Source organism: Camelina sativa, chromosome 20 (genome assembly GCF_030686135.1).
Source record: "Camelina sativa cultivar CO46 ecotype springtype chromosome 20, ASM3068613v1".
Lineage (NCBI taxonomy): Eukaryota > Viridiplantae > Streptophyta > Magnoliopsida > Brassicales > Brassicaceae > Camelina > Camelina sativa.
In genome coordinates, this window is record NC_141899.1 from 14,277,667 (window position 1) to 14,290,884 (window position 13,218).

At 38.0% G+C, this 13,218-nt stretch overlaps 3 protein-coding genes across 5 annotated transcripts; 1 reads left to right on the forward strand and 2 right to left on the reverse strand.

Moving 5' to 3' along the window:
• Positions 1-1,513: 1,513 nt before the first annotated feature.
• LOC104770850 (ribosome-binding factor PSRP1, chloroplastic) lies at positions 1,514-4,098 on the forward strand. The gene is made up of 5 exons (XM_010495310.3): positions 1,514-2,616; positions 2,919-3,062; positions 3,232-3,492; positions 3,574-3,682; positions 3,773-4,098. Exons 1-5 carry the CDS (start codon positions 2,341-2,343, stop codon positions 3,901-3,903), a joined length of 921 nt encoding a protein of 306 aa, XP_010493612.1. The 5' UTR covers positions 1,514-2,340; the 3' UTR covers positions 3,904-4,098.
• On the reverse strand, positions 4,072-5,643 carry LOC104770849 (uncharacterized). Of its 2 annotated transcripts, none has more exons than XR_764640.2 (3): positions 4,561-5,616; positions 4,395-4,456; positions 4,072-4,308 (listed from the first exon to the last, which is right to left on the reverse strand). XR_764640.2 is itself a non-coding variant. In XM_010495309.3 (3 exons), the coding sequence occupies exons 1-3, from the start codon at positions 5,488-5,490 to the stop codon at positions 4,209-4,211; spliced, it is 1,053 nt and encodes a 350-aa protein (XP_010493611.1). In that variant the 5' UTR covers positions 5,491-5,643; the 3' UTR covers positions 4,072-4,208. The 2 variants fall into 2 exon arrangements, 1 of the variants encoding a protein (XP_010493611.1); XM_010495309.3 differs by having other exon boundaries at positions 4,600-5,643.
• Positions 5,644-8,301: 2,658 nt separating this feature from the next.
• On the reverse strand, positions 8,302-10,332 carry LOC104770852 (protein TRANSPARENT TESTA GLABRA 1). Of its 2 annotated transcripts, none has more exons than XM_010495311.3 (2): positions 9,115-10,332; positions 8,302-8,613 (listed from the first exon to the last, which is right to left on the reverse strand). In XM_010495311.3, the coding sequence occupies exon 1, from the start codon at positions 10,148-10,150 to the stop codon at positions 9,116-9,118; it is 1,035 nt and encodes a 344-aa protein (XP_010493613.1). In that variant the 5' UTR covers positions 10,151-10,332; the 3' UTR covers positions 8,302-8,613; position 9,115. The 2 variants fall into 2 exon arrangements, with proteins under 2 accessions (XP_010493613.1, XP_010493614.1); XM_010495312.3 differs by having other exon boundaries at positions 8,302-8,607; positions 9,115-10,295.
• Positions 10,333-13,218: the final 2,886 nt, after the last annotated feature.

Here is a 13,218-nt window from a genome sequence, read left to right on the forward strand (position 1 = left end):
TTTGGATATGATATTTGTGATAATAATAATAAAAAATGTGGTAACTTATGTGATTTCAATGTTATTTCAAACTTTTCGAATTTGTGAACTACATTCAAAAGGACTCCACAATTTATCTTTTGTAGAACGGTTTAAGTTATGGACTTTGGAAAACGAGCAAATAGAAGATCTTTTAATAAATCCATCATTGGATTATTATGAACAACATTTTCACAAAGGGCCATACCAAACATAGGGTGGCAAAATCTTTGGAATCATACTCAAAATGACCAAGTTGCATGTCTACAATTATTGAGAATGTCGTTTGCTGCCTTCACATGACTGTGCACTATTTTAAGAGAAAATTATGGATTACAGCATCCGCTGAATGTAAGTGTTGAAGAGAGTATCACTATGTTTCTACGAGTGTGCAAACAAAATGAAGTTCAACGAGATGTTGGCTTACGATTTGGACGAAACCAAGAAACCGTGAATAAATAATTTGGTGAATTTTTGCAAGCTATAGAACTTCTAGCTGCAGATTACATCAAGACACCAACAACACAACAATTACACCAGATTCCACAGCGTCTACAAGCCGATAGATGGTATTGGCAATATTTTAGTGGTTTTGTTGGAGCTATAGACGAAACTCATGTGTGTTTGTTAAAGTAAAACCTGAGCTACAAGCCATGTATTGGAACAGACACGACTATGCAAGCATCAACATAATGGCAATTTGTGATATGAATATGCTATTCACATACGTATGGAATGGAGCATCGAGTTCATGTCACGATACAACTGTCCTTTCACTTGCACAAAATGGCGATTCTGAATTTCCATTACCATCTACAGACAAGTATTATGTAGTTGACTCTTGGTATCCTAATAAGCAAGAATTTTTAACTCCTTATAGATAAACACGAAATAGAGTTGTGAGATATTACATGTCATAGTTATACTGGTCCCCTTTCAAAAAATAAGAAAGAATTGTTTAATAGGTCTCATGCATCTCTTCGATCTATCATTGGACGCACTTTCGGAGTGTGGAAGAAGAAAGAGAGAATTTTAACCGATTTTCTGAGATATGATATGGATATCCAAAATAGAGTAATTATTGCAACAATGGGTCTTCGTAATTTTATTAGAGTTTCAAATTTTACAAATGCAGATTTTGTGGAAGATTTTACAGAGACTCAAATTGAAGATCAAGACAATACATCTTATGAGCTTGATGAAGCAGAGAATGCAGATGGACAACACATGGCGAACATTCGAAAAACTATCGCAACTATGTTATAGGAAAATCAGAGTATTTGATTTTATATTTGGGTTTGTAATTTTTCACATTTTCATCTAGTAAAGAGCATATATACTAGATGACTATACTTTTAGAAATAATTCATAAACTAACTATGAGGCATGTGTGACTGTCTGCCATGTGTCTTGAAATTACGTAGTTCTCCTTCTTCTCTTTCTTTCTCTCCTTTCTCTCTTTCTTTCTCTTTTTTTCTCCTCTTTTTCTAAAATCACAGCCATCTTCTCTCTTCCATACCCACCTCCCTCACGCCAGCGGCCAGCCACCAGCCACCATCACTATATCCATAATCTCTTCAGTTTCTCTTAATTTTTCATATTGTTACTACCACTCTCAAATGTAATATTTTTTTTTCCTTTCCCATTATCGAAATCTCTTTACCACCAATTTCCTCTTTCTTTCTCTTTGGAAGTATATTATTCTCTCATCCTAATCCATTCTTTGTTTACTCCTCTTGTCGGATTTCTCTGCCACTCGCCAACGTAAAATTTAAAATTAGATATGATTTTCAAAACACATATAAAAATTTCGTGTTATGAAACAGAATCACATGATGTTTTTTTTCCATATATCATTTAATTTCACATAATCACATGAGTTTTAACATAATTTGTTCATATATCATGTTATATCACAGAATCACATGAATTTTACTAATTTTACACAACTATCACATGTATTATGTTAATATATCATGTTTTTGAAGATCAAGTTTTATAACACTAGATCACCTAAGTGATAAATGTTCCATTTTGTAAAATCAAAATAACACAGGAATATTTTTGTATTTTTGCCACTTCACAAAACGTTATTTACCAATAAATTCTGACACAAGTTTATTCTCTCTAATCTTTTTAAATCCATAGTCATCTACTAATACTGCTCTCTTGTCGTTTTGCATAACTCAGCATCCTTATCCATTTTTTTCACCTTATCCAAATATTTCCCTCTTCCCTTCCTCACTAGTTCACTCTTCTTTCACTTCTCTCACAAAAGGGAAACATAAGGATCTGTCCTGTGAATCTCTCTCTCACTCTCAAATGGCGACACTCTTAGGTTTCTCTCAAACTAAGTTTCACAACTGCCCCGTCTCCATCTCTACGCCAACGTGCTCATCTTCTTCCAATGTGGTCTCAATGGTTGGCTCGAGCCGGACTGATTCGAAAAAGCTCCGGTCAGATTTCCTCGGCCATATGGGTTACGATGATCGGAAACAAGTAAAAATCAGTTCCTGTAAAAGCTCATTAGCAGTGAAAATGTCGTGGGACGGTCCTCTCGCTTCCGTCAAGTTGATCATCCAAGGCAAAAACCTCGAGGTTTGGATTCTGCTGCTACAAGCTTTAAAATTTGATTGGATTTTCGAGTAAAAAATGTTTAATTTTAGTGGATTTTGATTCTTGAGAATTGGTTGTTAGAAAAGTTTTGAACTTTAGGGGAGATGTTAGGATTTTGGTGTTAGGTTATGATAGATCTAACAAGAGAAATTGTGACAGTTTTGAACTTTGGGTTTTTAGATAGTGACTCTTGAGACTCTTAGTCAAGTAGATATTATGTGTTCAACCTCCAAAATGATTGTTGACTTCAATCATTTTGGTTAATTGTGAGATTGTTGTGACAGTTATCAGAGCCAATCAAGCAGCATGTTGAGGAGAAAGTAGGGAAATCTGTTCAGAAACACAGTCATCTCGTCAGAGAAGTTGATGTTAGACTCTCTGTTCGGGGCGGAGAGTTTGGGAAAGGACCTAGGATCCGTAGATGCGAGGTAAATACATGTCATTCTAATCGACTTGTTGAGTCTTGATAAGTTGAAATTCATTTCTTTCACGCAAGGTGTTTTGATGATGAGGCAACTATGTGTAGGAGACATATGTCTGTCCAAATCCATAAACTGTTATAGTAGGAGCTGACACAGTTGTTAATGTATTTTACAGGTGACACTGTTTACAAAGAAGCATGGTGTTGTGCGTGCTGAGGAAGATGCTGAGACGGTGTACGCTTGTATCGACTTGGTATCAACGATAATACAGAGGAAGCTGAGGAAGATCAAGGAGAAGGACTCTGACCATGGAAGGCACATGAAAGGTTTCAACAGATTGAAGGTAAGAGAACCAGTGATTGAGCCGGTTGTGGATGATGTTGAGGACAGTACTGACTCGAGCGTAGGAGAAGAAGAGGATGATTTAATCAAGGAGGTTGGTTCAGACTTACCTTATCTTTGGTATTTGCTGATCTTATGATGATGATGTTTTAACTTTTCCTGTGGGTTTCTATAGATTGTCCGTACCAAGACTTTTGAGATGCCACCATTGACTGTCTCTGAGGCTGTTGAGCAGCTGGAATTAGTCGCGCATGACTTCTATGGCTTCCAAAACGAAGAAACTGGTATGCATGTGACATATTTTGGTTTCTTCCACGATTGCTTAAACCACAAAGTAGAAAATACTTACATTTTGATATCGGTTTGGTTGGCAGGTGAGATCAACATAGTGTACAAGAGAAAAGAAGGAGGGTACGGTCTGATTATCCCAAAGAAAGACGGGAAGGCGGAAAAGGTTGAGCCGCTTCCAACAGAGCAATTGAATGAACACTCTTTCGCAGAGTAGATTGCCTCTGCGATACCGATCAGCTCTTTTCTCCTTACAGTTGCCTGTGGAGGAGTTAGGGTTCTTGAGATAACAATGAAACAAAGATTGTGGAAGTCAGTGTATATAAAAAAAAAAAAAAAGGCCAACCACTCTTTGTATACTTTTGCAATAAAAAGAAATCGAATCTGAAATAAGATCTTAATTCTCTTTAAATCAGATAAAAGCAATACATTTTTTCATGAACAAGAATGTTACATAATAATCATACAACAGTTATCATCATATACATAAATGAGAAAACTTGGTTTGGTTTACTGGCTCCGTTAGGCCAAGGACCGATAACCTCGAGCCTCTGCTTCACTATTCTTCTTGCTTGTATGTAGTATACCAAAAGAACCTTCTTTTCTAGGCTTAGAGGGCAACCTGGTTAAGAAAAGACGATATGCCATTAGCTATAATATACAGTAGAAGCCATAGATTAAAGCCTGATACAGCTAAAATGAACTTGCCGTCGGCTGGCATTACTGCTTTCTGGTTCATCATATATCTCCTCGACGCTACGGTGCAGATGCTGCAACGAAGATGAGGCATATCATGTTATAAGCAACGAACAAGCAACAAATATCAGATTTAGCTAAGCTACATGGCTTCTGAATCTATGTACACTACAGAGACCTAATCCAATACAGCATCAAAGCCATTGGAATCACTCACATTGTCTGGAACTGATGATGAACTCTTCATCTTCTTGCTTTTCTTAGCAATCTCACCATCATCATCATCATCACATTTCCTCTTTTTCTTCTTCATCTTCTTCTTCTTCTTCTTCTTCTTCATCATCATCTTCTTAGTCTTGGAAACGACCTTTGATTTACCTTTCTTGTCCCTCACTTTCCACACATTCCTCCTCCTGAACACAAGTTTCTCAGATTTCCAAACCTTAAAGCTCGTATCAATCACCGTCACTTCACTCCTCGAGAACCCAACTAAATCCTTCTCTCCTTTCTCTTCTTCTTCCTCTTCCACTCCCTCAACTTCCTCCTCCGCCACAACGCTTCTTCTCCTTTCCTTAATCTCTTTCGCCGGAGGTTTCTTGTTGTATGAGCTACGCGACGACGAAGTCGCGAATTCACGAACGCTAGGGACGCAATTCGCGTCTGTGATCTTCTGATGATTTGCCAAAGGAACAACAACGTCTTCTTCTGGAGTCTCTAAAGAGCAATGCCTAGGGTTTGATTGTTTCCGAGGTAGCTTCTTCTTCTTCCCTTGAATCGTGGAGGATTTAGATGAGCCGCCACCGCCGTCGAAATTGAATAGCTCGGAGAGAACATCGGTCATCACTCCGTACCATTCTCCGGGATTTGGATCTTCCGATGGACTCTCAGCTAATTCTGGATCTGAACGAATTGGAGCAGATGGAGGTGAATCGGAGGCGGAACTAGTGCCGGTGATTTCGGTGTGGTGGTTGCGGCGGAGGAAGTCGTCGAGTGTAAGTGGATTACCGGAAGCATCGTCATCTTCGGTGGTGGTTAGTCCTCTGTTTAAACGGAGACGGGTGAGCCAAGTTGAAGCGACGGGCTTGTCGTCGGTGATGGAGCTGAGCATCGGAGACGACGAAGATACAAATCTTGGCTCGTCTTTTTTATTTCGGACCTTTTTTTTTTTTTTCTTTGTCTCTGCTGCGAATTTTAAAACAGTGCGCCGTTTGGATTACAGGAAAACTACAATTGCAAATTTGGAGACCAACTACGCGTCGTCTTCTTATTATATTTTTTTTAATATAATATAAAGTCGTATTCTTATTAAAGGAATTTTTTTAAAAAAGCAAACCGAGTTATCATTATTTATTTCAAATCTTTGTGTCTAATATACAAAGAAGTCTCCATTGAAATTCAGTTCAAAGCTTTGTGTTGAAATATGCAAATTTAATTCAAACTCACATTGTAATTCTTTTTACAACATAAATCAACCTCTCTCAGACTAAAATATTTAATTTATGAGCTTATGCATAGTGTTTGAGATTTTTTTTTTTTTTTTTTTGAATGGAAAGAGGGCTTTCGCTTTGATTTTAATGTTTTTGGAATCCGATTGGTTGACATAAAACGCAGTAAACAAGAAAATGTTTTTTATCTCTGTTTTGGTTGACATAAAACACAGTAAAAAGCAAACATAAGAAAAATGAACAAAGAAAAAGACAAACATAATTGCTCGACAGGTGAAATCCACTCGCTCAATGGTAAATCAGCAGCTGATGGGAAAGGCCTGCAATCCCGTTGTTGAGGCACATTACGCTAAGATTCGATAGTGTTGTACAAACCACATTTGCTGCACTTGTTTCCAACACTGTGGCGCATAACAAGGCTTACCTCGTTGCACTATCTACAATTAATATCAACCTGTTTTGGAGAATCTTTAGACACCTCAGTTGTGACGCATAGTGTTTGAGATTTAAAGATTTTCGAAAGGAATAAAACTTTCTTGTTTATTTATTTGTTTAGAAAATTCAAAATTAGTAATCATTATTAGTGTATTTTCCAATAATAAGACAATAAGTAAACTTAATCGAGCCCAGACTTATTAATTTGACGTATCTTAATTTGTGTTTTATTTTTATGATTTACAAACGAATGGTATTTTGTGATGTGGGGGAATGTATTAATTACCAATCTAAAATTTTGTTATCGTTTTTATTTTATAGTGCAACTACGTGTTGAAATAGTATTATAGAAGATTTTTGTAAAAAATAAATATGATAATGTTAGTTAAGAAGTCCATGAATGAATTGTAATGTCATGCAAAAATTTGGAAGCATACTACAACAATGCTTGTAGGGTTATAGTTAATAATTTCTTTAAAATATCTCATTACTCAAATGTCTATTACTGTAAATAATATACTTTATAAAAAAGATTGTAATACATTTTAAACATATAATTATATAGAAATTGAAGTCAACTGTAATAAAAATATTTTTAAAAACGTCAAAAGTTATAATATAAAGAAAAATTTAATTAAAGTCAAATATGATAAGGAAAATAGTGTAATATAAATGATATAAGAATTGACAATTAGTGACATACAATGACTAGAAAATAATACATTTGTATATGTAGATATAAATCATATTTCACTTAAGATTATGAAAAATGAAAAATTTAGTATATATCCAAATAGCGTGATATATTCGTTCAAACTTGCATGAGTTGATATTTGCAATAGTTGTCTGAATTGCTTACGAAGTTTAGTATATATCCAAATAACCAAAGTTATCAAACCAAATTGAATTCATAAAAAAAAAAAAACAATTCTAAATACCAAACCACCAAATTCACAATCAGATAGTTCTTGACTTCCTAAAACATAAAATGACATCAAATTCAAAATTAGAATCATATAATCTATCCAAAATAACATATAAAAATGAACTAATATATCTTGTAATAGTGATTATAAAATTACTTACAAAACTTGTAAATTAACTCAATATATTGTTAGGAATATATAACTTTGGATGGTTTTAAGTATTTGTTCGAGGAATCCGGCTCCGGCGAAGGATTTGTCTGAAGGAGAAGAAGAACACGAAACAGAGTCTGCTTCTGCTCCGGTTGTGGTTGTGGTGAGCTCAGAGACAACTCCTGCCTTTTCTGATTCAGCTGAGGAGATTCCATCATCCAAAAGAGCAAAGACCGCCAAGAAAGCCGCGTTCACTAGAATTTGGTTGGAGGAAGATGAGATTCTTTGCCTTCAAGCATTGGTGGACTACAAGAGCTCTTGTGAGGGAGAAGTACTTCCTAAAGACTTGAGGGCTTTTTACGATAGTGTTAAAAGCTCATTCAGCTTCGTGGTCACGGATTTCAATCAGGTCAGAACCAAAATTTGGAATCTGAAGAACAAGTATATCAAGCTCAAGAAGAACGGTGATGAGCATGACCGAAGGTGTTTGGGAATTGCTGAGAGTATTTGGGGGAAGGAGAAGAAGGAAGATGAGATGATGGTTGATGATGATGGAGATTGGTTGGAACAATCTTTTGTGTTTGGGGTGCTTACCAGTTTAGGAGGTGATGAAGAAGTTGTAAAAGCCAAGTTGAGGTCTGTTTCTTCCAAGACTAGGAAGAGACTTAAGAAGCTTTTCAACTTGTTGGAAGCTGAGAAGAACAAGTGCTTTTTGCTCAAGGCTCAGATTGTCAAGGAGGTGACTTCTGCTATTATCTCTTAGAGATTAGCATCTAATTAGATTTTTTTAAGTTTGGGTTCAGGTTCGGATCGGGTATTTTGAATCGGGTTCGGATTAAATTTTTGGGTTCGGATATGTATAATATACAGCTTAAACAATAGTTTTAATTCCGACAAAACAAACACAATAGCTTTGTTTAGAAAAACAATAGTTTTAATTCCGGCAAAACAAACCACAATAGCTTTGTTTAGAAGAACCGCTTTAACTTAGAAATGTCCAACAGAGTAAAACGCATTGCACCACTAAGCTCCAATTACCGAATCTAAACACCAGAGACCGCAAATATAATATTCTGGTCGGGTTTATACACAAACAGAGATAATAACATCATAATAGTAGCATTTGGTTCATCAAATGAATTCAGTTTTTAGTTAAAACCAGAATAAATACAGAGGCATTGCGGAGCAAGAAGCGAGCGTGGGCATGCACCAAACCTATTATCTTACGAACCTGACGATTATACAGGTCTATGCTAAATCACTTCACATCTGCACCTGACAAATCAAATGAATTGGATAGTAATAATTAGCAAATGTAGGTTGCATATGTGTGTACATAAATATGCAATGTTATTGTGCAATCTAAACGTATATATGTATAAGCACATATACAAGAGAGTTATCCGGAAACAATTCTCAGATCCTTGGTAAACCCTAACCGGCATTGTATTTGTTACCAGTAAGTAATTCATCATATCATACATTAACTTAGGTAGGAGACAATGCATGACAAGTACACTATCACCCATTACAGCAATTGTGGAACCTGTTGCTAACAAGATCTATTGGACACCATAGTTTTGTACTACAAAGTGTGATTAACAAAGAAATGGATAATAGTCAGCCTAAAACCCTATTTGTGTCAAATTAGTGTTGCAATCAAGAATCACTAGAACCAAATTAAGCTACACGACTATCTATAATGGCAAATGCAGAACACGACATAAACCATTACTCATCTATTTCACAGTTATGTAGCGAATCAGAAACTCGAACCTCAAACTCTAAGGAGCTGCATTTTGTTAGCGAAAGCAATGCCAATCCAATCAGGCTGCGAAGAGGACCACTGCAATTGGTTAATCTCCGAACCAGCCGAGTAAACAGACATGGGATCAATCCCATTAGGTCCAGCTACAGTCGGAAGCTCCCAAATAAGAGCCTGCGTATCATCACCACCAGAGCAAATGTGCTTACAGCTCTGTGGCGCCCAAGCTATAGCATTAACACTAGCCTGGTGACGTTCAAGCTCCGCAACAGGCATCGTAGGCGAACGAATATCAAGTATCACAACCTTATTAGAATCCATCAAAATCGTGGCCATGTATCTAAGATCTTGCTTGTTCCAAGCGAGTCTTAACAGAGGCGTATCAGGCTGAGGACTCTCGTAGATGATCGTAGAATGTTCCTTATCGCGTAAATCGAAGATCCTAACGGATCCATCAGCGGAGACGGATGCGAAAACCCTAGCTTCTCCCCAAGCAATGTCATGAACCTCTTTATCATGAGCTATGAGCTGAGTCTCAACAACACACTTCTCAATATCCCAAATCGTACAAGTCGTATCAATACTACAAGTCCCGAGCCGTTTCGGCTCAACATCGTTCCAATCAAAAGAGGTCAACGGCGCACAGAACTCACTCGTTTTGCTGTTGTTGAGAACAGAGATAGGCTCAACGGTGGAAGAATCTTCGTTAATCTCCCAGAGACGGAGGAAATCGCCGGAAGAAGCGAGCAGATCTCCGGATGAAGGACGACGGAGAGAAGGAGGACTGAACATAAGCTTCGTAGGAGGATAAGGATGCTCGAAGGAGAGATTCGGGAGAGGCTTCACGGTCATGGAATCGGAATCGAATGAGAGGATGTCGATGCGGTTGTTGTAATCTTCGAGGAAGCTTCCGACGGCGATTCTGTGGCCGGAGGAAGTGTTGGCGGCGCGGAGAGATGAGAAAGCCATGGCGTAGAGTGGATAAGGTGAATCGTAGGTTACGGCGGTTTCCGATCTGGATAACGAATCTGGAGCTGAGTTATCCATGGCGAAGATGTGTGATCTGAATTCGATTCGATTCGATGATGGTGCTTCTTCGCGACGATAGTGAGAGAAAGTTTCACGGTCAGTGTCAGTCGGATTTTGTTATTTTTTTTGAAGAGACGGAGAGAAAAAATCAATGGAGACGGCGTGGATCAAGTTACAAACACTCTGGTTAAATTAGTATCTTTGGTCTATGAAGATAATGGGCTTTTTTATATGCGTATTTGGGCTTTAGGTCTTCAGATAGTGGGAATTTTCTTTTAACACTTGGAGAACTTATAGAACGGGCCCTAATTATTGGATGGAATTTTTAGTTTTGGAAAATATATATATATTTTTTTTAACCCTTCAATTGCATTGATTAAGAACTAGCAAATACAGAGTTAAAATCAGACAAAATACAAGGGGGAATTGAGTAATATAAAGAGAGATCAATAGGCCTTTCACGCTGGACTTTAGCTAGTTTGTCCGCCAACAAGTTTGATTGCCTTGATGTCCATCGGAAAATAACATTATCAAATCTCGACGATCAACCTTTTATTTCTTGCAACCAATTGTAGACATCAAAGTGCAGAGAGGGAGAGTTAATTGCCTTGACCAACCTTTGACAATCACCTTCAAAAATAACATTCTTATACCCATTGCTCCACGCTTGTTGCATAGCAAATATGAGGCTTTGACACTCTGCTTCAAAGGCTGACATAACTCTAGACCCTCTGGCTTGACCTGCCTCCATAAACTGACCTTGATCATCACGCACAATCCAACCCGCTGTTGCTTGTCTGTTTATATTTAAAAAGCTACCATCATAATTGCACTTAACCCATCCAAATGGTGGTTTTTGCTAGGGAGAGTTATCTCGTCGAGCCCTGCGGATAGAACTTGGGACCTGGGTATTATCTCGTGGGCTTGAAGGGGTGATAGCTAACCATTCATCTGTTTCTTGTTGAGCTGTTTTCAACAAGTTCTGCCAACTAAGATTTTTCCTCTGGAAGATAAGCTTATTGCGACATGTCCATATATTCCACATAATCCAAAATGGGAGAAGAGAGAGTCGATCATAGTGACTTCTCTGTTTATGAAACTCTAGAATCCCCTTAAGTTTGTCTTCCAACGGCTCAACTGGACTTAGTAGACTCCTGATAGGAATATTAGAGCAACGCCAGATTTGCATAGCATGGGGGCATGTGAAGAAGAGATGCTCAGTAGTTTCAAACTGATCACACCGTTTACAATATGGGTTAGAAGAGATGTTCTTCGCACTAGTTCATCACCTGTAGCAAGTGCACGAGAAGTCATACGCCAGAGGAAGTGTTTGAATTTTGGAGGGAGCTTTGTTTTCCAGATCTCTGATTTTAACTGTGGATTTCCAAACGGTGGTCTTATATGAAATTCTTGTTCTGGGAGATGTGTAGCGAGCCAATAGCCGGACTTGACTGTGTAGAGACCATTTTCCGTATAGTGCCAACCTAGATAGTCTTGGTTTTGCCAGGGACTTTTCTTTATCCGAATAACGTGATTGACATCATCCGGGTGAATCTTCTCTCGGATTAACCTCTCATTCCATCCGCTACGGTTTGGCATAAAGAGGGTGTTTACTGTGGAAAAGTCATCCTGTGTATTTGGAGCTAACCGTGGTGGTCGAGGTGGGTGTACTGGTAACCAAGGATCAGTCCATGTCTTAATACGTAATCCGTCGCTAATAGTAAAACGCAAACCTTGTTTAAGAAGATCACGACCACATAATAGCGATTGCCATCCAAAAGAAGGCTGTGTTCCTCTCGTAGCCTCCAAAATATTAGAATCAACAAAGTAACGACCTTTAAGTATACGTGCCATGAGACTGTTTGGATTTTGTAGTATTCTCCAGGCTTGTTTGCCAAGCAGAGCTTCATTGAACCGTTCTATATCTCGAAAACCAAGCCCTCCTTCTTTCTTCATATACTTTAAGCGATACCATGCTAACCAATGCACTGCATTACCATTTTGCTGAGTATTGCACCAGAAATTTGCTATGATTCTTTCTATTTCCTCACAAATCCCTTTAGGAATCTTAAAACAATTCATCGTATAAACCGGCATAGCAAGTGCTATTGCCTTTAGCAAAATCTCCTTCCCACCTTGAGATAGGAATTTATTATTCCATCCTTTTGTTCTGTTTTGAACCTTCTCCACGATATACTGGAAGAGCTCTTTCTTTTTACGACCAAACTGCTCTGGCAGTCCCAAATACTTACCACACCCACCATCATTGAAAATCTGTAGACGATGTCGTGTCTGGGTCTTGGTAGCTTCCAAGACCCTTTTACCAAACGTTAATGCAGACTTTCTCGTGTTGATTTGTTGTCCTGAGGCTTGCTCATATTATGAAAGAATGTCTTTGATAGCAATACAAGATCTAATATTTGCTTGACAGAAAAATAAAGAGTCATCTGCAAAAAGAAGATGACTCACTGACGGACTAGCGTTGCTAATCTTCATTCCCTTAATCAAACCTTGAGACTCAGCCCTCTTCATCATATGACTTAAAACTTCAGCACAGAGAATGAATAAATAGGGGGAAAGTGGATCACCTTGCCTAATGCCCCGTTCTGGTTGGATAAAGCCTTGGGGATTACCGTTTATGTTAACTGAAAAGGTTGGTGTTCTGACACAAGTCATGACCCATTGAATCCATCTGACATCAAAACCAAACCGAAACATAGCTTCTTGTAAAAAATCCCATTCAAGGCGATCATAAGCCTTGGTGATGTCCGTTTTTATTGCCATATATGAATTTGCACATCGCCGTTTAACCTTGAGTGCATGGATAAGCTCATGTGCACTAAGCACATTATCTGAGATGATACCAGGGATAAAGGCAGCCTGTTCTTCAGAGATGATACCGTGCAAATGATGTTTTAATCTGCCAACCAGAACCTTGGAGATTATCTTGTAGCTGACATTGCATAATGCAATAGGCCGGAACTCGCTCATATGCTTTGCTTCAGGTGTCTTAGGGATTAAACAGATGTTGGTATGATTTAATGACTTGTCAAAGACCCCTTGGTCAAAGAACTCATGAACCTCTT